The sequence below is a fragment of the Rattus rattus genome, chromosome 17 (assembly GCF_011064425.1).
Source record: "Rattus rattus isolate New Zealand chromosome 17, Rrattus_CSIRO_v1, whole genome shotgun sequence".
NCBI lineage: Eukaryota > Metazoa > Chordata > Mammalia > Rodentia > Muridae > Rattus > Rattus rattus.
In genome coordinates this window covers 30260435-30286271 of record NC_046170.1, presented here as the reverse complement: position 1 = coordinate 30286271, position 25837 = coordinate 30260435, and the positions used below count along the sequence as shown (strand labels likewise).

At 45.0% G+C, this 25837-nt stretch overlaps 1 protein-coding gene across 1 annotated transcript in view; it reads right to left on the bottom strand.

Moving 5' to 3' along the window:
- Hydin (HYDIN axonemal central pair apparatus protein) overlaps positions 1-25837 on the bottom strand; it is a 351132-nt gene that overhangs the window by 32993 nt on the left and 292302 nt on the right. Inside the window, exons 54-67 of the mRNA XM_032887538.1 lie at positions 25340-25538; positions 23646-23745; positions 21237-21336; positions 19710-19878; positions 17824-18059; positions 14912-15029; positions 12098-12302; positions 10534-10769; positions 8149-8300; positions 7848-8037; positions 5590-5692; positions 5097-5384; positions 3534-3676; positions 1459-1677 (exon numbers count right to left, since the gene is read on the bottom strand). Coding sequence (XP_032743429.1) covers positions 1459-1677; positions 3534-3676; positions 5097-5384; positions 5590-5692; positions 7848-8037; positions 8149-8300; positions 10534-10769; positions 12098-12302; positions 14912-15029; positions 17824-18059; positions 19710-19878; positions 21237-21336; positions 23646-23745; positions 25340-25538 — 2458 coding nt within the window. The remainder of the gene's footprint in view (positions 1-1458; positions 1678-3533; positions 3677-5096; positions 5385-5589; positions 5693-7847; positions 8038-8148; positions 8301-10533; positions 10770-12097; positions 12303-14911; positions 15030-17823; positions 18060-19709; positions 19879-21236; positions 21337-23645; positions 23746-25339; positions 25539-25837) is intronic.

The following is a 25837-nucleotide window of genomic DNA, read 5'->3' as shown; positions in this document are numbered from 1 at the left end:
AGGAAGCGCAAGGCCCTGGGTTCGGTCCCCAGCTCCGAAAAAAAGAATTAAAAAAAAAAAGAGGGAATAGAGTGATATCTCAGTTGTTAAGGGTACCTGTTGTTCTTGCAGAGGACCTGAGTTTGGTTCCCAGCACCCATGTGAGGTGGTTCACAACCACCTGTAACCCTAGCTTCAAGGGTTACCCTCCTATGATGCCTTCTTCAATGATGCTGAGGACACCTGCACTCCTAGGTACATACCCCACATGCATATAAAGAATTAAAACGAAGACAGATCCTTTAAAAATAACTAAGGAAAAAAAGGTAAGCTCTAGATTTTTTTTGAGAATGCGTGTGGTCACATAATACAAATGGAATTTCTTGAAGACAAGAAACCTTAAACAAAAGGATGAGCATCATAACTGAAAAAAATGAGCAAAGGGCATAAAAAAGGCATCGATGTAAGAGGTAGCCTGTGTGGTCAATGATCGGATGAAGACATATCCAATCTCGTCAGTGTCTAGGGAAGTAGAGTCAAGGTTCTTAATGAGATAATTTCTCAGTTGTTTAAATGATAAAAGCTAAAATGCTATGCCTAAGGCTGTGGGTTCATCTTCAGTATCCCACAAACCAACCAACCAACCAACCAACCAACCAACCAACCAACCAACCAACCAACCAATCAGCCTCCCAAATGTCTGGCAAGGTCAAATCAAATGCTGGAAAGGGAGTGGCTCACAAGACTCCTTTGCTGTCAACGTAGACATCAGTATAGCGAGTCTGGACATCAGCTTGGAAGGGCTGGACATTCACAAAATGCATACACCATTACAGCCCACGCAACAATGGTCACATACCGCAACCTTAAGTAAAATAGTTGAAACTACAGCTGCACCTCAATTCTTTTAGAATGCTCAGATTAACAACTGATCAAGGGAGTAACTTGGGATTGCGATTACCTCTAGGAGAGAGACAAAGAGATGAGCGGCTGGAACCACACAGCTGTTGGGGGCCTAGTTCCCTCACTGGGCATGGGTTAATTTATTACAGAATTTTTAAAAAAGAGAGTAAATGCAAGGGGCATGTATGGGCCAAAGATGAAATCCCATCATGCACTGGGAGATCAGACTACTCTAGTTCCAGATACCTGATAGAGGCAGGAAACAGCTAAAAGACTAGTGATGTCACTTTTGAAGAAGAGGAGGAAGAGAAGGAGGAAGAGGAGGATAGGGAAGAGGGGGAGGAGAAAAAAGAGGAAGAAGAAGGTGGGAGGACGTGCTGAACCCTTTACAAAGACTGAAGTTACAGATCCTGACAACTGAGTGTGTTGTTAGTAGGGGTGGTGGGCATGGAAATTTAGTTTGCCAGTTTTTGAAACCAAAGTCAGAAGCAAACCTTTTCTGTTTTCCATGGCGAGAAGTTGGGAGCAGTGGGCCAGCTGGGTTAAGTCTGCGTTTCCTGCCCCTTGAGTACTCACCTTCCGTTTTGTAGTCAGGTTCCCAGGTGTATTTCGGGGAGCATCCACCCACTTGACTGTGCGCATGCGGTCATCCCAGTCGGGGACCTGGTCTACAGGGAGCTGAAACATGATCTTGGAAAGCTTGCACTTCACACACATCTTCTTCAGGGTGATGGGCGACTCTGACCTCAAGGTCACCACTACGTCCTTGGAACAGCCAGGGTGGAGATGCCCTATCTAGGGAAAAATTTGATATTTGAATTTTGGGGAATTCAATCTTAAGGGCTTTTGATGCCCGGTAGTAACTCAAAATATATCATCCAGGCCTGTATAGGTAGATTGGATTTGCCTGCCTCCTGAGATTAAAGGCATGCACCACTGCGCTCTTATCTTAACAAGAAAGGTGAAATGATTCTACACCTATCACATAAAATTTTGAAAATATAGTTTTAAAATAAAATATGGTATTTTAATTAAAACATAGTTGGCTTATTGCACCTTAAAACAAGTTTGTTTAAAAATATGGTTAAGAGCACTGACTGCTCCTCCAGAGGTCCAGAGTTCAATTCTCAACAACCCATGGTGGCTCACAACCATCTGTAATGGGATCTGATGCCCTCTTGTGGCATACAGCTATACATGCAGATAGAGCACTTGTATAAAAATAAATTTAAAAAAATCATTAAAAAAGAATGCTCTAAAAACACTCCTAATTTTGGGGGCTGGAGAGATGGCTCAGTGGTTAAGAGCACTGACTGCTCTTCCAGAGGATCCAGGTTTGTTCCAAACATGCACATGGCAGCTCACAACCAGATCCAGGGACTCTGATGTCCTCTTCTTGTCTCTGTGGGTACCAGGCATACATATGGTGCACAGACATGAATGTAGGCAAAATATCATACCATACAAATACAAAATAAATAAACCTTAAAAACATTCCTAGTTTTAATTTCTAATAGATTAAACATCAACAATTATAATTCACACCAACAAAAGTTCTTTGAGGGTTCTTTTTTCTTTTTATTCTTTTTTTCGGAGCTGGGGACCGAACCCAGGGCCTTGCGCTTGCTAGGCAAGCGCTCTACCACTGAGCTAAATCCCCAACCCCTCTTTGAAGGTTCTTAACAATGTTTAAGAATATGGAGGAATCCTGAGATGAAAAAGTTTCAAATTGCTCAAATGTACCAGATATAAAGGGGATCCCATTTGGTTTGCAGAATAAAATGATTTGTAGTCTGTCTTAGATAAAGATGTATGTGTACATGCCACCAGTGTAATCACAGTTCACATGACAGTCCTCTGGCAGGGAAGACATCGTCTCTCCCTCCCCTGGACCGTGAATGCATGCGACAGCTTTAGATTGCTCAAGATAAATGCATGTGTGCGTATGGGTGTGCACCAATGTAAGCCAACTGCTGGGAGCCTCGCTCTGTCTTCCTTGACAACTTCAATTATCCGACCACATCCATTATACTCTTCCTGCTTCCTCATAGGTCAGATGTTGGTAACAAAGATTGGAGGGCTTTAACAAGGCTTTGGAACGGGGTCTGGCAGAGTTAGTTTTCTGTAGCTACTCCCCAGGCTTAGATTTGGGTTTGAGCTGGTGTTGGAATCGACCAGGAGCCTAGGCTGGCCTGGAACTCACTATATAGCCCAGGCTGGTCTTGAACTTGTGGGAGCGTGAGCTTCCCATGTATAAGGATTGCAGGTATGAAGCACCATTCTTTTCTTTTTCTCTTTCTTTCTTTCTTTCTTTTTTTCTTTCTTTCTTTCTTTCTTTTTTTTTTTTTTTGGCTTGCTGAGCCACTTCTGAAGGCCATGCCCTGAAGAACACATGCACAGAGGGACACAAAAGGTCCTCAGAGAATCCCTTAGATTCATTCCTAAAGCAGTAAATGTTAATCTCCTCTTAGACCAGGGGCCCCTGAGCATCGCCCTTAAGCACGGGATCTGAGTGTGGGATGGTTAAGGGACTGTCTCTAGTTCAAGATGCATGCATCCTATTCCATGTATCCACAGGATGGAGTGACAATCACATTGGGCTTGGCTTAGGCCCAAGGGAGTCTGGGACCCATTGAGTGACGTTTGCTTACCTGTGGGGAGAAAGACAGCGTTGCTAAAAGGGGCCACTCAAAGCGAATCACATTCGATTGGCTGTGATTGGTGATGGTGAAGCTCACATTGTAGCTGATTCCGATGTGACAGTACCCAAACTGGATGTGATCCAGCAGGGCGGCTAGGGGTCAGAAGCAGAAGGCTGGTAAGTGGTTCCTGGCATCTTTGAAGAGCCTGCTTTCTAAGGGACCCATGTCCTTACACATTCCTAACTTAGGCACATTTCACCCTCTCCTTGGATGATTATACAAGAAGAAAACCTTGGATTCTTGGGTAGAAGGATCTGCTTCCCAGGACTATCCATCCATCCATCCATCCATCCATCCATCCATCCATCCATCCATCCACCCATCCATCTTTCTACCCACCCATACATCAGTCCAATCTGTACACTGACCTTGGCTCTTATATTTGTTCAAGAGAAAATAAAGATTCTAATGTCATTTGTTTAGTGAGGTAATACAATGAAATGTTAGACTGCCAGCTAAAATATAGGATTCTCAATTAAACTTGAATTATAGACAAACAACGAGGAATTTCTTTTTGATAAATATGTCCCACACACTACTTTGAAAACAAACATATAATAAAAGTTATTGTTTATCTGGAACTTAATTTTCTCCAGAATACCTGTATTCATGTTTGCTAAACCTGGAAACCCTCTGATAGATGTGTAATCTCTAAACTTGGATTATTGCTAGCTCCTATTTGACCTCTGACAAGAATGATGCCGTTGCATAGCTTCAAACAGGAGTGAAACACCTATGACAGAAAGAGTGTTGATTTCAGTCCTTGATTATACTTTCTGGGACTATAATTAAGCTCCTGGGGACATTTTGAAGCTGGATTTACAATTCACTTTAAAGCAATCACTCATATGGTTATAGTACTCAACCAATGCTTTTTGGTAATAATTATAATGTAAAATGTTTCCTTCCCAGGGTACAGTGGTCCCTAAATGGAAGGTTCAGTGGTTGAGAAACTGCAGAGAGCCATGTCTTAAGCTTTAATATGCATGTGGCCGTCTAGGGATCTGGTTAAAATGTGGGTTATGATCCTGCAGGTCAAAATGGGTCTGAAATTCTCATTTCTGACAAGAACCCAGGAGATGCTGTTACTGGAGGCTGCTCACAGGCTGTGAGGATGAGGGTACAAGCCCATCCCTCTCCAGTGAGACGAGCCCACCAGTTCACTTAGAAAGCCTAGGATGCATGCTTCAGATGAATCCTCAGTGCCAGTACAAGCTAGCTACAGGACAGAGGCAGGGAGACTACAGGGAAGCATGCGTTTGCTAAAGAACTGAGCAGGAACGTCAGCACCACACTGTATGGTCCCTAAAAATGGCAAAAGCTTTCTTTTGAATTTGCAGGCCTAGGGCTCAGTGTAGAGCTTGGTACTTGCACTTGGCGTGGTAAGAGTTCACTGTGTGAACGCACACATAAATGAAGGCTACAAAGAGAGACTGAGCCTGGTGTGGCAGAGCTTGTACTGATCAAGAGAGCGACTGGAGTCAACAGCTGTCAAGACTGCCCTTCTCCCACCTGTCACTAAGTCCTCCATGGCGCTCTCCTCCGCAATCTCTATGACCTCAGACATCTCCGAGGTCTCCTGGCTGGTGGTATTGATCAGCCCATGGATGTTGTCCAAGGTGATGTCATCTTCATAGCTTTCTCCAACCAGGTGGATCATGGTCTCCTCATACTGGTTATTGATTACTGTTAAGTGGATGGTGCCTGTCATTCTCCCAATCTTATTGGAGTGGAAAAAGACATCGAATTCAGCTGTGTCTCCAGGAGAAACCACCAGGGAGGCTGTGTGGGCTTTTTTAACTGTAAAGAAAAGATGAAAGTTATGATTTAGGAGAATGCATCTCTGGGAAGACCATGGTTAGAAGGAAAGTTCCCTTTATGGAGAATGAACTTTGGCTACTGGTGATGTGACTGAGTACCAACTGTGGCTTGGCCCTGAGAGGTCCCTGGGAAAGCATCTTCTGAGTTCTGTTGCCCTACTGAGGGACCTGCTCTTTCCACTCACCTTTTTCATTCGGTTTGTTTTCCTCCATGATGTAGATATAGGAGGTGGTGGGTCTCCCTTTCAGAGAGAAGACTCCTAGTTGGTCTCGCAGGTCTACATGAAGCTGGAAAGAAGACAGTAGAGTTGAGGGTTGAGCTTACAGCCTACTCAAGAATTTGAGTCTAGGCTGTGGTGATATTGCGCTGTATTTTGGGTAGCAAGAATCTTCAATTATACATAGTATTTACTTTTTATTTTCTCCATTTTGCCTGGATACACGTGTGAATGGTATGTGTGTGTTCTCATGAGTGTGGGTGCACATGTATGTGAAGGTGTGCATGCTCATGGAGGCCTGACATGGACTGTGTGTGCCTTGCTCAATCTGGAGCTCAGTGGTTCAGACTTTTCTAGCTAGTCTCTAATAGTGACTGGGAATCCTCAGTCTCTGCCTGTTGAGTGCTGGGATTGCAGGTGACTGCCACCTCCTGTCCTGCTTATATGTGGGCTCCGGAAGTCTGTACTTTGTACGTCATGTATGTGTGTGTTAAGCCCTTTACCTACTGCACCATATCCCTAGCTCACAGTTTTGAGAGACTTAAGAGATATATAAACATTAGACCTGGATAGAAAAGTGAGCATTCGGTTAGGCCATTCTTAGTATCTGAATTAGGCACCGGAAGCCCAAAAGTGATAGGTGACCTTCTGGACTATGCAGGTAGTGTCAAAGGGGGTTGCTAATGCTTCCGTTGCACAGAGAGGCAGTGGAAAGGTATATTCTAGACCAATGAAATGGAAACGAATACCCACAGTGCTATGAAGCACTGCATAACTGTGACTTCCGGGAAGCCAGCATTTCTTAGGTGCTGTGCATTTGCGAGAGTCATTGTAAATATCCTAGCAAGAAGATAGGAAAAACAAAGCCGACCTCTGACCAACTTTGGTTATTGGAAAGCAGGCGGGGCTAAGCCAGACATTCAATTTTAGGTGTGAGAAGTCTGACATTTTTTAGAAGGCAGCAATGCTGACTGTAAAGAATAAAAGATAAAGAGAAGGGAGATACAGAGCCACTGCATTGCAGCCAGAGATTACATATTTAGAAGTAACCATAATGGGAAACTAAATGGAGGGGTGCCGAGGTCACTCAGTGTGTTAGACACTTGCTGGTCAGCCTGAGTTTGATCCCAGGGACCCACAGGGTGGAAGGAGAGAACTGACCCTCATGGTTATCCTCTGGCCTCCCCATTCTCATGCAGAGACATACACACAAAATAACAAGTAATTGTCAAAAGAGAAAACTATATAGAGGACCTTATAATACTTTAGGAATATTGAGATAGAAGTTAAATGACGGAAAGGAATCCCAAGTGTTACCCACGGCGGACAGTTATTCTGAAACCAGAAATTCTCTCTCCCCCAGACAGCTCATATGCTTTAATTTTGATTCCAATGAGGTTGAAACTTTTTTTGGATGTATTTTACTGTATTTAAGTGTATGTTTGCCTGCATGTATGTCTGAGAACCATATGTGTGTTTAATGCCTGCTGAGTCCAGAAGGGATGTTGGATTCCCTGGAATGGGAGTTATAGATGGTTTTGAGCCACCATGTGGGTTCTGGGAACCGAACCAAGGTCCTTTGCAAGAATAGCCGGTGCTCTTAACCATTGAGCCACCTCTGCAACTCCTTCCAATGAGATTTCAAAAGGAAGTTCAAAAAATGATTCCCAAGCTCATGTGTGAGTGGAATATACAAAAATTCTCAAGGAAAGTTAAAAAAAAAAAAACAAACCAAAACCAAAACCAAAAATAACCAAACCAGGAAGTAGGCGGCAGGACCTCACTGAACTACACAAGAAGACAATGGTTTTTAATCTGTGGGCTGCGACCCATTTAGGGGTCATTAGACCCTTTCACAGGGGTTGCCTAAGACTGTGGGAAAACATAGATATTTATATTACAATTCATAATAGTAGCAAAATTACAGTTATGAAGTGGCAATAAAAATAATTTTATGGCTGGGAATCACTGCAACATGAGGAACTGTATTAAGGGGCTGCAGCATTAGGAGGGTTGAGAACCAGTGCTGTGAAGACATTTATAAAGTCGCCATAATGAAAACCATGCAGGGTAGTGGCACCGTAATGCTCCTCACCATGGGCCTAAAATTGAAAGAAGTGAGGACTGTGGTCTGAAACCTCAGAAACTGTGAGGCAGAAGTAAGGCAGTGTGGTCTGACCAGTGTGTCACTCCAGGTAACCCTCTATGTCGCCCTCAGCTGTTACCTGGGCGGGGATGGTGCCGTTGTTCTTGAGGATGAGAGGCAGTTTCTCTGAATGACCAAGCAGAAGCCTCTTAAACAGGAGCAAGGGGTTTCCGTGTTGGTTATAGAGAGTTGGCCGGATGACAGTCACTCGAGGGAGGGTCCCCTCACCAATAATATCAAACACAAGACCTCGGCTCCTTGCCAGGGTGCTGCAGGGGACAGGAAGAGCAAGCAAGGTGGCTGAAAACGACTAGGCCAGGACACTTTCCTACACAGCATGTACACTGTCGTTCTGCCACGGGAGAAGGAGTAGGTGGTACCTGGGAAGGCCATCCAAGGTGGCCTCGAAGATGCACTGGTAGGTCTGCATGGCCTGTGGCGTGAACAACACTGTGGCGAAGGCATGTGAGCGGCTCCCAATGCACATCTTGTTGGGATCCACGTCAAAGATGTCAATGATGCGGTGAATTACCTGTGAAGGGAGATGGGGTTGGGCACTTTGCCTTTCTCCTGGGGCTGACTGTTGATTCTTCTGCCCTGCCATGAACTCTCTTTTCTCTAAGATTGTGCTAGACCAGCTCAATTATCTTCAGAGTCATGGGCCCTGGATAGAGAGGCCCAGAGTCCTGGGACTTACCCCTAGGCGACTTCTGGCTGCAAGTAGTTAGACCATAAATTCTGACTCAAATGGACAAACCAGGCCAGTCAGCCACTCATATGGCACCTGGCCAAGTAAGTTAATATAATTAGCGTGCAGGGGAGCCAGAAGCTGGAGGAGGCGCTGGTTTCTGGTGCATTTTGACCTGTGTCAGAGGTTCCTGACTTTACTGCTGGGATCCTTGTGTCATTGAATTAAATGAAGGAGCCTCTGTTCCTTGTAACTCCAAGCACCATGTCTAGAATACCTTCCCTTAGCACTTGACCTGTTACTATCCGGTGAGTGGTTTTGAGCCGCATAGACTCCCAACATAGCTTTGAAAGAGCCTTTCCTTTCTTATGAGTATTGGGCAGAACACGATGCAGGGTACTCCCTGTTCTTCAGCCAAAGGGCAGTAAGGTGTCACTGCTTTTCCCAAGGAATTCCCTTCAAGTCTCAAACCGGAGAGGAGAGTGTTGGATGTCTCCAAGTCTACGACCATCAAACTTTTCTCTTTAGAAGCCAGGCTTTGGGCTGGAGAGATGATGGCTCAGCTCTTAAAAGAGCGCTCGCTGCCCTTCCAGAGGTCCTGAGTTCAATTCCCAGCACCCACTCGGTGGTTCATAATCACCTATAAAGGGATCTGATGCCCTCTTCTGGCATGCAGGTGAGCGGCATTCATACAGTAAATACATACATACACACACACATACACATACATACATACATACATACATACATACATACATGAAACAACAACAACAAAATTAAAAACAAGCCACTACAAGCCAGGTTCCCCCACTCTTTGGACTTTTTAGAATAGAACAAGAAGCAAAGAGCTTCTCGGTCTCTACAATGTGGTTAGAGGATGTCACCAGTGCTTGAGGTTAGTGACGAGGGATTAGATGGTTTCCCAGCTCTTCCAGGAATGCACACAGCTGTAGGCTGAGGCCATCGCTGGGGATCTCCTCCACTCTCACCAGCCAAGAACAGTGTGGGGTCTGGGGCATGAGAACCAATGGGCCCAGACTGCGCATTGCTCTGGTAAAGCTAAGCACTGTTCGAAGCATATACCGGAAGTTCGGGGTAACAGTTCGGTTCAGTCCTTCTTTGTGCTACCTTTGAATGTTTTCCTCTTCCATGAGGAAAATGGCTTTAGCATTATCTGACCCAGAGAGAGGGGGCAGTTTAAAGCTCAACAGACCTCTGAAATGGGTACTCATCATTTTAATATGAACAAAGTTTGGCTTTAATCCTAGCTGTATATTCTCAGGATGTGGACTAGGGGAAAAATTAAGCTTTTCTGAACCTCAGTTCAGAAAATTAATTCAAAAAAAAATATTAAGCTTTCCTGAAGGGAAAAACTGTAAAATAGAGATTCTATATAGAATCTCTAAATTCTAAATAGAGCCAATTCCGAAAGAGTCTTGAACTTGAAACAAAACAATCAATGGAAAAATCCCTAAGCACAATGCTTATTGCATAGGAAGGCGTCAGCACACATTCTCTCTTCCACCTTCCATCTGTGGTCTGGTGCCTCCCACTTCTCCCTGACCAGCAGAATGGAAGATGGGTGGCTAATCCACCTGTAGCTGGTGCTCACCTCATCATCGGCTTCTCTTTCAATGCTTGCATATATCAGTTACACAGTGAGTTTAGGTAAATTTGGTCAGACAAATGAGTTGCCCATTAGTATGTGCCAGTTTAGTACAAAGGTGTGCACAGGACACACACACACAGGCACACAGGCACACAGGCACACACACAGACACACACAGACACACAGAGACACACACAGACACACACAGACACACACAGACACACACAGACACAGACACACACAGACACACACACACAGACACACAGACACACACACACACACACACACACACACACACACACACTCACACACTCCTCCCTGGCCAAGAGACATGGCCTCATGACCTCACAGAACTTCTAACAGGGCCTGATAGCCTCACAGTTCACACCTAGGTGGAAGAGCTTCCCAGCACCCCTTCCTTGACTTTATACCAACCCCAGAGGGCCAGGGCAACTGGGAACGTCCTACCTTGTTGGAGATGGGCCTGACGATAATGTTGACATCACAGGAGATCTTTCCCACGTTGCTGATCTTGAACCGAGCCTTGGCCTTATGACCCACCAGGACATTGCAGAAGATGAACTTGTTCTCATCCTCCACGAATAGCCCCCCACTCTGTATGGTCTGTTGGATGTGGTACAGGTTGGGGCTGGTACAGATCTGATGTTCTTCAAATATCGAGATGTTGTTGTCGGTCACAAAGGCTAGGGAATGTAGGGAAGAAGCTGAGACTACCTGGATGCCAGGATCCTAAACCTTAAAATATTACATACATACATACATACATACATACATACATACATACATACACATATCTATCTATCCATCTATCTATCCATCTATCTCCTATCTATCTATCTATCTATCTATCTATCTATCTATCTATCTATCTATCATCTATCTACCCACCTATCATCTATCTATCTATCTATCTATCTATCTATCTATCTATCTATCTATCTATCTATCTACCTACCTCATCTATCTACCTATCATCTATCTATCTACCTATCATCTATCTATCTATCTACTATCTACCTACCTACCTATCATCTATCCATCGATCTATCCTATCTATCTATCTATCTATCTATCTATCTATCTATCTATCTATCTATCTATCTACCTATCTCTGTGTGAGAGAGAGACAGAGATAGAGAGAGTATGTGTGTGTTCTGTGTGGAGTTCATAGGACAACTTGCAGGAGCCTATTCTTTCCTACCATGTGGATTCTGTGGACTGTATTCAGGTCGTTAGGTTTGGTGACAGGAACCCATTCCTTCTGGACCATGTTGCCAGTCCAGGGTATTTGGATTTTGATAAAGGAGAATCACAAGGCCAGGGAGGGATACAGCTCAATGGCACAGTACTTGCCTAGACTACAGAAGGCCTTGGGTTATATTCCTTGCATTGCAATTACAAACAAACAATGATAACCAAAAGCAAACATCACAGAGGACAGATAGGGAAAGCCTACACAGCAGTAAATAATGATGGGGCAAAATCTGTTGGCTTCCTCTTTTATACCATCTTTTCCGGTTGGTCCATCTCTATCAGCCTTTTCCTTCCATTGGCAAAGAGTGGTGAGAAGCAAGAGAGAGTTGGCTTATAATGGGTTTGAGGCTCTAGGGAGCTTAGAATCAAAGCTCCACTTGAGCTCTTGCTGGGTTAGTTGGTCAGTGTGCTCAGTGACTACTCTGTCCACAGGAAGTATCCTGAGCATGAGCAGACTCAATGCTCCTCAGTCCTGAGCCACATCCCATGCTAACTCATTTCTCAGAGAGCACCATTCAATGGGGGAAGGTAGAAACAACCCAGGAAGGCCGAGCGAGCATTTGGAGAAGCAATTCTCTCCTACGTGTGCTAAGGCTTTCAGGAGAGACATGGCTGAAGACCCTAGAAGAGGCTCTAAGTTTCCAGATGAAGTGGCCTCCCTGTGTCTGCTGGAAATCTTGAGAGGGAATTTCCTGGAGAGGGAGGGGCTGGGAAATAGGGGTCTTTTAAGGGTGTTGGCCAATCCAAGTTGCAGTACCTGGGAGACAAGCTTCAGCAAGCAGAGTGTAAGGGATGCCGGCAGGGTTTTCTCTAGGGTCTCGGTCAGAGATATCGATGGCCAGGAACTCCTCACACCTCCCCACAGGATCGGCCACACACTCCACGGTGATGACCTGTTGTCCTCCGGAAGAAACGGAGCCAAATCCCGGGTATACAGTGAACATGCCATGGGTGAAGCGGGCCTGCGGGACAAAGGTGGGGAGGGGAGGGCAGAAGGAAGCAAAGTGGGTAACAGAGTGAGGACTTTCCAAAGGAGCCAAGAGAGAAGGAAATGGGGAACTGGTGGTGCCTCTCTCCATCGATGTTATTTCTCTCCTCTTAGCCTGGAGGTAGAGGCCCGGGATGTTCATGGCGGATGGGTTTCCAGTATGTCCTTATCTGTACATTCCTTCTGATCAGACGTGATAGAGCCAAGGGCTTAACGAAACAGATAATGTCTACATCATACACTACTTATCCAGATGGGGAAATTCTTTCAAAGCAGCAGGGGGTAGGGTGGGGTGCAGAATGGAATAGTGGTTGAGATGAGGGGTTTTGAGTAAGACATTGTAGGCTTGAATGATCATGACTCCCATAGGCTCATATATTTGAGTGAGTGAGTGGTCCTTAGTTGGTCAAAGAACTGTTTGGAGAAAGGATTAGGAGGTGCAGCCTTGTTGGAAGAGGTGTCACTGGGGGGGGTGGGCCTTATGGTTTTAAAAGCCCCCATCAAGCCCGGTCTCACTGTGGATCAGGATATAACCTCTCAGCTACTCCTCCGGTGCCTGCCTGCCTGCCTGCCTGCTACCACACTTCCTGCTACGATGATCATGGACTAACATTTGGAACTCTATGCAAGCTCATTGCCCCCATTAAATGTTTTCTTCTACAAGGTGACTTGGTCACCGGCGTCTCTTCACAATAATAGAATAGCAACAGACAATCTGGGGCTTTGAACTCAATCCCCAGAATATATTGTTTGACCTTGGAAAAATGATTTCTCAGAGTCACAGTTTGTATACCTATAAATATTCCTCGAGTGATGGATCATTGGAGGGTTAATCGAGAGAATGGTCATGAGGCATGCACTGTATGTAGCATGTAGTGCAGACTGACAGGATTCCCAAGGGGCACGTACTGTATATAGCATGTGGTGCAGAATTAGTGCCAGGACATCCGTGCAAACACCAGCTCCCCCCCTCCCACCAGTGTAATTCTCAAGAAACCTGTAGCATATGCTTGGAACACAATATCCCATGAGGGAGAGATTGTCTTGAATAGCCCAGGTTCTGTCCTTACATTTCTACATGTTCTGTAGTGCTCAGAGACCCGAGTTTCTCCTGGGGTCTAAAACCCAGAGCAGTATGAATTTGGGGACTGCAGTGTGAGGTGGGCACGCACATGTGAGATTCTGCTCCCTTGGGCAGCTTCTGGGGTCTTAGAGGATGGGACCCAGACACATTAGCCATTGCTTCTTTGCTGTGTGAGTAATGTTTTGCACACCATAGGTTGAGAGTGTCGAGCCTCACTGGACCCGCACTGGCAGCTGGATTTCCTGCTATATCTAGGACCCTCAGCAGGAGCTGGCGAAGGGGCTAGAACACCCCACCGGGTGTGGTGACTGTGTGATGTTGGGGAGGCATGCTCCACAGAGGGAGTAACCTCAGCACCACCACACAGACAGCATATCCCTCTGTCTCCTAGGCTTCACACAGACGCACAATGGCAGGCGATCTGACGTCTGATGTCTCTCTCAATGCCTCTGTTGTGCATTCTTGGAATCTAGCACAGGAGCTGGGTATTGGTGAGGGACAACTTTCAACCAAATTCCGCTGTTCTTGCCCTTGGAGATGTAGTTTTCTTACTTAACCCAACTCTCACCCCCCTCCAAATCTCTTTGATGTGTTCCATAGAACTATGCATCAGGGCATGATTTAGCCTGCATGGAAGCCTCTAGGGACTTAGCTGGGTTGCTACCTACTGAAAGTCTGCCATGTGTTGGGAGCTATACCTGAGCTCTGGAGATTCCCAGATAAGTCATCTGGACAGAGGAGGCCTTCTCTCTAGGCATGTTTCAAACAAATGATTCTCGATTTAAGAAAGAAACGTCTGAAGAATTAAGGTGGTAGTGAGTCCGTGAAGGCTTTAAAGCAGCAGAGGATACCCAGATGAAAGGTTTTCACACTTCAGCCCCAAAAGTGAGGATCTTAATATAGTTCAACATCCCAGCCACAGAACAGTCAGGTTTTGGTGCTGGAGAGATGGCTTGGTGGTTAGGGTCATGGACAACTCTAGCAAAGGACCTGAGTTTGGCTCTCAGAACCCACGTCAGGTAGCTCACAACTGCCTCGTGGTGGCCTGAATGAAAATGGCCCTCATGGAGTGGAGTTATTGGAGGTGTGGTCTTTTTGGAGGAGAAGTGCCACTGGAGGTGGGCTTTGAGGTCTCAGAAGCTTAGGCCAAGCCTATTGGCTAACTGTGTCTTCCTGTTGCCTGCAGATCTGTATGTAGAGCTCTCGGCACTGTGTCTTCCTGCCACCATACTTCCTGCCGTGATGATATAGGACCACACCTCCGACACTGTAAGCCTGCCCCAACGAAATGTTTTCCTTCATAAGAGTTGCTATGGTCATTGTGTTTCTTCTCGGAGATTAAACCCTAAATAAGATATGCCTTGCAACTGCAACTCTATGGGACCGGATGCCTTCTCTGGCTTCATCAGTACCTGCACTCATGTGCACAAATCCAGAATAATATATATGCAACTTAAAAAAGAAAGTATAGAAGTGTTGGCTGTGTTTCTATGACTTACCTGGTTTGCTATGTTCATGTCTTTCTGGACTATGTCCGAGAACTTGGCCATTTTAGGGGCTCCGGGCTTGAAGAAGCTCTCACTTTCTCGGGTTCTCCCATGCCTCATGTGGCTGGCCCTGATCGGAGAAGCAAGCATACAGCCTCAGGTTGTGATGAGGAGATGGGACACTATCTGCCTGCTTGACATCCTTTCTTCTAGGATGTGGGGATGGGAGAGGGCTTTCCTTTGTCTAGGAAGGGATCGGGGTGGCACTGTAACCTTGGACTCATGGAATAATTATTAAGAAAGTGACATGTATAATCATACTTGTGGAGTATGAATCATAAGGATTTTAAAAATGACTTCAAGCAAAGTCCATGTGTCAAAGCTTGGTCCCCAGGATGACACCATTGGGAGGTTCTTAGTTCACTGATCTCCCGTTCAAGGGGATTGTAGGACCCCAGCCCCTGCCTCTCCTTTTTGCTTCCAGGTCTGAGAGTAGTTTTTCTCTGTTGTATGCACTGGTCATGAAGTTCTGCCTTGCTTCAGGCCCAACTGAAGTCATGGTCTGGACTATCAGAAGTAGGAGCCCAGACAACCCTTTTCTTATTTTTGTGAATTTATTATCTGAGTTCTTTTGTCACAGTGGTGGAAAGCTGGTTAACAACAGCAATGATAACAACAAAACACACACACACACTTTTACCTAGGACTAGAGAGATGGCTAGATGGCTCAGTGGTTAAGAGCACTGGCTGCTCTTCCAGAGGACCTGGATTCAATTCCTAGTACCTACATGGCAGCTCACAAATTGTAACTCCAGTTCCAGGGGATCTGACATTCTCAGGCAGGCAAAACACCAATGCACATTAAGTAAATAAATCTTAAAAAGTTAAGTCTTTTAGATGACTTTATTTTATGCATGAAGTGATATTTTTGTCTACATTATTCATGTTTGTAGGCATGCTATGTAGAAGGGCTAGTGTAAACATAGCTAGATACAGGTTTTGGACATTTACTTTGCTTGAAACCAATGTACCCAGCTGTTGGCTTTTCAGAGACTATTGTAGCCAGACTGTGCAACTGTATTTGAGGCACATCAAAAGTATTTTGAAAACCCTCTGTACTCAGTCACTTTTCTGATGATCAGGACACATCTGAAGTTCAACTCCCTCATGTTTTGCATGAATCAGTGCAAGCTAGTGTGAAAAATAATTCAGTAAATAATTAAAAAATATTCTTTAAAACATTTATGAGCGGGTTGGGGATTTAGCTCAGTGGTAGAGCACTTGCCTAGCAAGCGCAAGACCCTGGGTTCGGTCCCCAGCTCCGAAAAAAAAAAAACATTTATGAGCACAAATGAGCCCTTGGAAGTCAGAAGGAGTTTTGGGACTGGAACTGAAGTTACATATAGTTGTAGGCCACCACGTGGGTGCTGGGAACTGAACCCCAGTCCTCTGAAAGAACAGTAAGGTGCTCTTAACCATGAGCCATCTCTCCAGCCTCCAAATGAAAACAACTGAAAATACAAAGTAAAACAAACAGACGCATTACCAAGTCAGTATGAAAGACATTGCGAGGAGGTTGAAATGAAATTTGGAAGAAAGACATTTTAGGCAGTTTAATCCCAAATGTCTTAGTAAGTTCAAATTTTGCCAGTATAGAAAAATTAGAGCTGGAGAATAAAAATATAAAACTATAATAATCAATGTGAGGAGTGGGTCTGTTTTAAAATTCCCAGGAAGTAAAAACATCAAGGTAGATACATTTGGGAACTGGTTAAGTCATCTTTAAAATTTGCTTCCAAGGAAGACGACAAACCTATGAGACAAAAACACTCAAAAGATCTGTCGGTTTTTTGGTCTTCCAATGAGAGAAGCCCTTTGAAGGAGACAGGCTTGCTATTGTAACTACTGAGGCAGCCATGGTGACCAGGTGACCAGGCAGGAGTGGCACTTGCTTTTTCTTGCCTGCATCTCCAGGGTGCCCTTTGCCACCTCCCTTAGTGAACCATGGCTTAAGCCTGCTCTTGAGTTAGTTTCATCTACAATCATCCCTCAGTACTCTGCAGGGTGACAGGGCAATGCCTTACCAGCAACACCAGGCCAGGCCAGAACACAGAATCTAAGACCTTCCCATGGAAGACTTTACCCCTTCCTCTCTCCCTCCCTTTTTACTTTCTCTCTATTCTCTCTCTCTCTCTCTCTCTCTCTCTCTCTCTCTCTCTCTCTCCATGTATCTCTACCTATCTATGTATCTATGTATGTATGTATGTATATCTATGTATCTATCATCTATGTATATATGTATGTATATCTATGTATCTCTCCCTATGTTTCCATCTATGTATCTACATATCTATGTATGTATCTATATCTATGTATCTATCATCTATGTATCTATGTGTATGTATGTATGTATGTATGTATGTATGTATGTATGTATGTATGTATGTATCTATCTATCTATCTATCTATCTATCTATCTATCTATCTATCCATTTTTGAGAAAGAGTCTCGAGTTGCCAAGGCTGGCCTAGAACTTTCTAGGAAGCCAAGGATGATACAATTCCTCATCCTTCTGCCTCCACTTTCTGAGTAATGGGATTACAGTTATGGACCATCCATCCATCCATCCATCCATCCATCCATCCATCCATCCATCCATCCATCCTTCCTTCCAGAAGACTTTACATTTGGCTCAGTCAAATCCTAGCCTATGTTTGATGGCAGCTAGAAAATGCCTGAAATCTGATCAGAAAAATGTGCTTCAGAACCAACTCCTACTGGTGATTTCCCACTTAATCTTTCACAAGACAGTTCTAAACTTGAGGGTCTGTTTCATTCATGCAAGAGGATTGGGTGAATATAGGTAAAGTATATCACGGCTCTTTGTAGACTATAGAGCACCAAGTCCATAGATCTTGTCTTACGCTTTCTTTTGGAGAATTGGACTCTCCCCAGTCAGCCTGTAGAGGGCATATTTGAAGTCGATTATGCCTTGGTTTTCTATAGTGAAGGTGATGCTTTTCCTTGTACCGCAGATCAAAGCCCCAAAATTGATGATGGAGGAGGGGCTGATGGTGAATTTGGAGTACACCGCATTCACAGAAAACTTGATAGGGATGCTGGCAATGATCTCACCTTCTGAGAGAGCTGGCTCAATAATCTAGAAAGGGAAGGTTTGAGAAGATGTTAGTCAGTGGGACAGCCATGGAATTCCCATTAGTGTCTGCTTTCATGACTGATATCCTCCTCCGAGGTGTGTCTGACCTTTAACCCATAGGCTACATGCAGCCAAGGAGAGTTTGCCCCAACATAAAATTATAAGCTTACTTAAAACATGAGATAAAAAAAAACCTTTTAAATGTATTCTTTGAGAATGTCGTACAAGCCTACAATTCATTTCAACCACATTCATGTACTGCTTCCTCCAACTCTTCCCCGGCCTCCACTCTCACTTCCACTTCTCAGCTTCAGGCTCTCTCTCCGTTTGAAATAATCTTTTGGTTTCAACCAATGCTGTCCACATACTGGTGTGTGTGGGGCTAGCCATTGGAGCACCTACCGGAGGTCAAACCTTAAAGAAAACTAACGCTCCCTCCCTTAGCAGCCATTAAGTGTCCACAGGTTGTCAGTAGGGGTGGAGCTTGTGTGCCCCTCCCTGTTCCCTGCTGACTGTTGATTGGTTTGATTTTGTGCAGCCGGTCACAGCTGCTGTTGAGTTCATAAGGAACTGAATGAAGAGTTCTCAGAGGAAGAAATAGAGTTGGCTAAGAAATAATTTCGAAAGTGTTCAAGATCTTTGGCTCCCAGGGAAATGCAAATTAAAAGTACTTTGAGATTTCGTCTTACCTTAGCCAGAATGGCTAAGATCAGGGAAACGAAACAAAACACAAAACAAAATAAAACCCCAAAGAATGAGTGACGGCAAATGTGGGCGGAGCTGTAGGGGAGGAGGAGCCGGCGTCGCTGTTGGTTGGGGGTGCACACTGGTGTAGCCACTATGGAAATGAGTGTGGGATTCCACAAAAAGCTGGAAATAGATCTAACATATGATCCCGTTTGTACCACTCGTGGCCATGTGCTCAGTTGATTCTCTATCCGCTACAGAGACACATGCTCATCCACGTTTACTGCTGCTCTATTCACAAGAGCTGGGAACTGAACAGCCTACCCTCCTTCCAACTGATGAACGGATAAAGAAAATGTGGCACGAAGCACACGACGGAATTTTATCCTGCTGTGAAGAAAAGTGAAAACTGCAACGGAGCTGGAGAAAACCACGCTGAGTAAGTCCGTGCAGGTCCAGAAGGACAAATGCCACGTGTTCTCACTGTGAGTATCTTTGTGAATTTATTTTGCAGCTTGTCTATGTTCTTGAGTGTGAGCTTTATAGAGGACATCATGATGCAATGTCTAGGGTTGGACATCTATACACTGTCTTCTTGCCTGCTTCCATGATGGGGAAAAAGAGAATCTAGTCTCTCTTCTCCACTCTCCATCAAATGGGTGCCAACACCGAGATTATTTTCTACTGGCCGCATGTCGACATGTAGCCACCATGTCTGCTGCTTTTACTCGATGGTGGAGTACAGCTCCCTTGGTTCTTATGCACCCCAAAACCTTGGGGGCAGTTTTTTCTTTTCCCTTTTGCTATCTCTGGTGATTCTGCACATCTCTGTGCTGACCTACTTGTGCTGGTTAGTTGGGAGTGGACTCTGGTGTAGTTTCTTTGTTGCCACCGCAGCTATCCCCCCTTCATCCTTCTCTTTGTTCCCATCAGAATGCAAGTGAGCAGTGCTCTGAGCTCTCTCACCTGGCAGCGCAGGATGGGCTGGGACTCGACCTTCACCTCCTTTCTTGCTCGGAAGAACACTTGCACGGTCGTGGGCTTATCTACTGAGGCCAGTGTCCCCCTTTTGGGTTGGATCCAGATCATGGAACTTAGGTTTGTTGGCAAAATGCCTACGGAGTCCACAGTGAAACTGGAGGACAAGGATAAAGAGTTGATTTAAACAACTGTCCAGGGAACCCACGAAGTCAGAGAGGGCAGTTTGATCTGTCGAATGCGTGCCTGGCTCTCGCCCTTTGTAATGATCATACCAAGCAGAATCTACTATGCTTTTTTCCTGGGTATGTATGTGCACCCATGTGTACGTTCTTGTATGTATGAATGTACATATATGTGTCTAGCTGTGGGGGGCAAATACCAGGGGTCATCCATGAACTGTTATCCATTTTTTTTTTAAATAGGGCTTCTCAAATTTACTATATAGTCAGGGATTACTCTGAACTTCTGGTCCTCCCTGCTGAGGTAGGCGCTACTACTTGGTGCTGGAGATCAAACTAAAGACATACCAGGAACACACTTTACCAACTGAGCTACATTCCTAGCCCTAGGCTTTTGTTTGTTTGTTTTGTTTGTTTGCATATAGTATGTGTGTATGCAGATATGTATGTGTGTGTGCTTGAGCACTTGAGGCTGGAGGTCATTGTTAGGTGTCTTCCTTGATTGCTCCCTACCTTTTAAGACTGGGTCTACTAGTGAAACCAGTGCTTACCAAGTAGGCTAGCCTGGCTGGCCAGAGAGCTTCAGAAATGTACCTCCTGTGCTAGGGTTATGGATGCCTGGGTTTTTAATGTGGGTGCTGGGGACCTAAACTCAGGCACTTTACTTAGAGTATATTAAAAATAACTTCCCAGACATCCTCTGTAGAGAGGATGGTTTTGATGCTTTGATCAAGGATCTGCATGTGAACACTGAAGGGTCTGTTCCTCGATTGGTTCTTGATCCATCAATAAAGATGCTAGTGGCCAATGAGCTGGGTGGAATAGGTGGGACTTCTAGTTCTCCTGCAGGCAGCCTAGCAGACTTGAGGGAGAGGAAAGATTTGCTTCGAAGGGAGAAAGAGCCATCAGCCATGTGAGATCTCAGGTGGAGTGGCCCTGGAGTAGCAGGCAGGAGATTAGAGACTAACTAAGGTGGAGGGTAGATTTAGGGTGCTGAGCTGGGAGTGAGAGGAAGGGTGCAATAGCCAAGGAAGGCTTAGAAGAGCCCGACCATTAAGTGGGCTCTCTCTCTCTCTCTCTCTCTCTCTCTCTCTCTCTCTCTCTCTCTCTCTCTCTCTGTTTCATCTTCAAATTTGAGGGAACTTGGGTGGGGTGGCCCACCTGGGGTTTAAAGTGGGAAATAAAAACTAAATGTTTCATCCTCTTTACGAGTGGATGGGGATAGTTAGATTCCGTGTACATACATACACACACACACACACACACACACACACACACACACACACACACACACACACACACACACACACACACCCCATGGGATTCAGGTTACCTGAATATGATCTCGTATTTTCCACGGTTCTTCAGTTGAAGGGGCTGCTTTACTTCCTCCAGGACCCTCAGAGTCCCAAAGTCCAGACCTCCTTCAGTTCCTGCAGAGGCCAGGGCATGGGGTAGGGGTGAGTGTGTAGGGGAGCCAGAGCAAGGGCTCCCCTTCGAAGTTTACAAGGCAAGTCATTCCACAATGATGACTTTAGGAAACGTCTTTTCTGGAAATTCTTTTGACTCAGCAGATAAACAAAAGCCTTCCAGTTCATCTGAACATCTCCCTTGAGATTCCAGCCCAGGGGACTACTGTTTCATGACAATTGGTAGCTAAATTCTCTAGGATATTTATTTATTTATATTTGCTATTATTATTTTTAATTATGTGTATGTATGTGCATCTTCGTGTGTGCAAGTGAGTGCAAAGTCCAGGGGAGTGGGATCTCTCTGGGGCTAGGATGACAGGACAGGTAGTTGTAAGAGGCCTGATATAGGTACTGGGAATCAAACAAACTTGGATCCTTTGGAAGACCAATGTGTGTGTGTGTGTGTGTGTGTGTGTGTGTGTGTGTGCGCGCACACGCACTTAATATGGTTTCTCTGTGTATTCCTGACTGTCCTGGGACTCACTTTGTAGATCACGCTGTCCTCCAACTCACAGATCTCTGTCTGCCTGTGCCTCCTGAGTGCTGGGATTAAAGGCATGTTCCATCACTGACTGGCTGTGGGTGGGTTCTTAACCGAGGAACCATCTCTCCAGCTCTCTAAGATCTTTAAAAAATGATCTATTTCTTTTTATTTCACATGTGTCTATGCTACATACAGTAGATCCCTCAGAGGCCAGAAAGAGCATTGGATCCCCGGGGACCGGAGTTTCAGACAGTTATGAGCTTCCAGGTGGGTGCTGGGAACCAAACTCTGGGTCCTCTGAAGGATTAGTAAGTATCATTAATTAATCGCTAAGCCAAATTGTGAAACATTTACTGAGTTACACTGGAAAGGTTTAACTTTGTGTTGTTTTACTCAGTGTCTCAGGATAAGCATTCCGTCAGACTATTAAAACTCTTCATAAATGCAAGCTTAGCAGGCTGGAGAGATGGCTCAGCGGTGAAGAGCACCCGACTGCTCTTCCAGAGGTCATGAGTTCAATTCCCAGCAACCACATGGTGGCTCACAACCATCTGTAAAGAGATCTGATGCCCTCTTCTGGTGTATCTGAAGACAGCTACAGTGTACTTATATATAATAAATGAATAAATCTTTAAAAAAAAATAAATGCAAGCTTAGGGGTCACTAAGATACAGCTTTTCTGTAGTAAACCGCAATAACATTATTTTATTTTTGATGAGCACTTTTCATCATGATGCTGCAGCAAGGACCTCTGTAGGTTAGGACAGTGACACCCAACTAACATGTGGCTCTAAGAATCTTGTGGAGGAAGGGACCTGTCAGGGAGAGGAGGTGTCATGCAGAGTCAGATGCTCAGGGGAGATACACAAGTCACATGTTATGGCAATGTGCTAGATAGAATGTCTCAGGACATCCATTCTAATCCCTGGGATCTGGGAATACATGGCAAAGGGGACTTAAGGTATTGGATGGACTTGAGGCGGGGGATTAGCTGCCATTAAAAATGAAGGCTGACATGGGTTATCCTGGAAGTTCAGTGTAACCACAAGGGTCTTTATAAAAGTAGAAGGGGACAGCAGAAGTGGGAGAACCAGGGAGAGGGCAACACAAGAAGGACCTGTGGGACATTGCTGGCTTCTAAGATTTAGGGAGGGGACACAGACCAAGGAATGTGGGTTGTCTCTTAGAGGCTGCAAAGCCTTTAGGAAGAGCGATTAACTGTCAGCACTTTGATATCCACCCAGTGAGACCCAGGAAGACCTGCTTTGAACTGACCTCAGGGCTATAATACATTGTGGGGCTTTTCTTTTTCTTTGATTCCCTTCTCCCTCCTCCCCTCTCTCTCCTCCCTCCCTCCCTCTCTTCCTCTTCCTTTCTTAATTTCTTAATTTCTTTCTTTCTAAGACAGGATTTTTCATCAGGTAACCCAAGCTGGCTTTGAACTCAAGAACCCAGCTTCTTCAGTGTTATATTAGGTCAGGAGGTTGTGGCAGTCTGTTACAATAGTAGTAGAAAACTAACACAGGCAAGAAGAGAAGCCTTGACTGTCAGCTTCTAAGAGAGGAGCCCTGAAGGTTTCATCCTGATGACAACCTCTTGCTATCCTCCACTGAGGGGACTGTACTTTGTGGTGATGTTACCAACATCACTCTAGGCTTGCATTCCTATTACAGACACTGTTCCCTCCCCCGCTAACCCCAACGACACACTAGGGCCCCTCCACCTGGAGCTCTAGCACACAAACAGAGACAATACATAAACAACCCCTTTCCAGGGTTCAGCGTACCTTTGGGGAAGGTGATGTCCAAAGCGATATCATAGGATTCTGCAAAGACCAAGATGTTTTCGATCTGAACGACACCCACAAGATTCTCTGCATCTAAAACCTGCCGGGAAAAGTTCTTCGGTGAAAGCCCACACCCACAAAGTGTCTGGAGTCTGGAGTATGTAACATGCAGTGGGGGCTGGAAAGCATGGACGGCAGGGAAACATTTCTGAGACCTTTACTGTCACATTTTTCCATTCAGTAACCTTGTTCTGCTTGCTGTATATAAATCAGAACTATTTTACTCTATTACTCTACTCTGTTCTTTGGGACTCGAGCTGAAGAAGGGGCCAAATATCTTTTTAAAGTAAAATGCATGCTTGGTGTTTCTATTTTGGAAATTCAGTCTTTCAGAGGTGTGACAATGGTGACCTTCAGGCCTGGGGTCTCTAGTAGTTCGCTGAGCCTGCTGCTGTCATTGCTGGAGATCCTTCCTCACTGCCCTAAGCAGTCACTGAGCTGGTGCCAGCTGGAAGACCAGTCTATCCAATTGACTGTTGACCTGGGACACAAGCTAGGAGCTGATTAAAGGGTCCATCAGTCAGGGAAAGAGTTTCAGGGGCAATCTAACACTCTGGCATCTAGGTAGAGACCTCTGCCATCTTGTTGAAGACTCCAGTTGAAAAACAAAGTCACCTGTTTGCATTCCATGTGCTTTGGGGGTACCAGGGGAAGTTTATAGCTGTCACTAAACTTAAGATAAAAAAAAACACTATATATGCGTGTATCTACATATAACACTGTATATGCGTGTATATACATATAACACTGTATATGCATGTGCGTGTGAGTGCAGATGCTTAAAGACCAGAAGAGGGTGCTGGGTCCCTGGAGCTGGAGTTGTGGGCTATTCTGAACCACCCTACATCGGTGTTAGGGAGTGAACTCTGTCCTGCTGTTAAGAGCAGCAAGTGTTCCTAGCCACCAAGTCTCTCTTCAGCCCCCAAATCAAGTATTAATTCAGAATCTCTATCTCTTCTTTTAACAGGCATTTGCCAATATAGTTGGATCTATAGGTAGAGAATTCATGATATTTCCTGTTTCCCCTAATAGTACAGGAGAAGACAGACAGATGGGGGCCTTCTGAGGGTGAAGACGAAGGTTGGAGAGATGCAGGCCCGAGCCAAGACACACACTCATAGGCTGCAGAAACTAGATTTTTTTTCCAAAAGGAGCCTCCAAAAGGAGTGTGGTCCTGCTACCTCGATTTTAGCTTTCTAGTCTTCAGAACTATGAGAGAGGAAAGGTCTGTTGGTTTGAGCCACCCAGTCTGAGGTGATTTTGTCACGGTGGCCTAAGAATCCTGCCTGACAGAGTTCCCACACCAAAGTTAGCAAAGAGAATGAGAGGAGAAAGGAGTGGGGCTCTCACGAAGAAGCTGAATGGTTAGTGTCTCAGTAAGAGATCAGCTTGGAGTCATACGGCTTGTACTGAGCTTGTGTTTTGTGTAGAGGAGGGTATCATGGGCTGGAGATAGGAAACAGATGAGATGAGGGATCTAATAAGGAGATCTCTCTCTCTCTCTCTCTCTCTCTCTCTCTCTCTCTCTGTGTGTGTGTGTGTGTGTGTGTGTGTGTGTGTGCGCGCACATGCGTGTGCACGCACGCGTGCATGTATATTTTGATAAACAAATCTACGGGGGTGGCACATCTCACCTCAATCCGAATGGCCTTCTTGATGTTGACAGGTTTGGAGGGCTGGAAGTGCACTAGTAGCACAAACTCTCCCTTAGGCAGCATAGTGCCCTGCATCATGGATACAGTGAAGTCCTCCCCTAGGTGTTCCAGGCTGGAGATCCTCCAGGCCACAGGAAGAGACGTGACATTACGGAGAACTAGGGACTTGGATTCTTTTCTGCAGAAGCCAACAGAAATTTGATCAAGTTCAAAGAATTTTTCAAATGTCAGTTTCTTTTTTTTTTTCCACTAAAATTATACAATAGTGAGAAGAATCAGTAACTTTTATCTTAGGTTTTCGAGACTGACGTTCATTATGTAGCCTATGACTTGCTATGCAGACCAGGCCAGCCTTGAACTCACAGAGATCTGCTTGCCTCTACCTCTGCCTCTGAAGGGTGTGTACTTGGTCCTACAGCTTTTTTTTTTTTTTTTGAGGGTGGTCGTGTAAAACATTCCCTAACTCTCCTTGCTGTG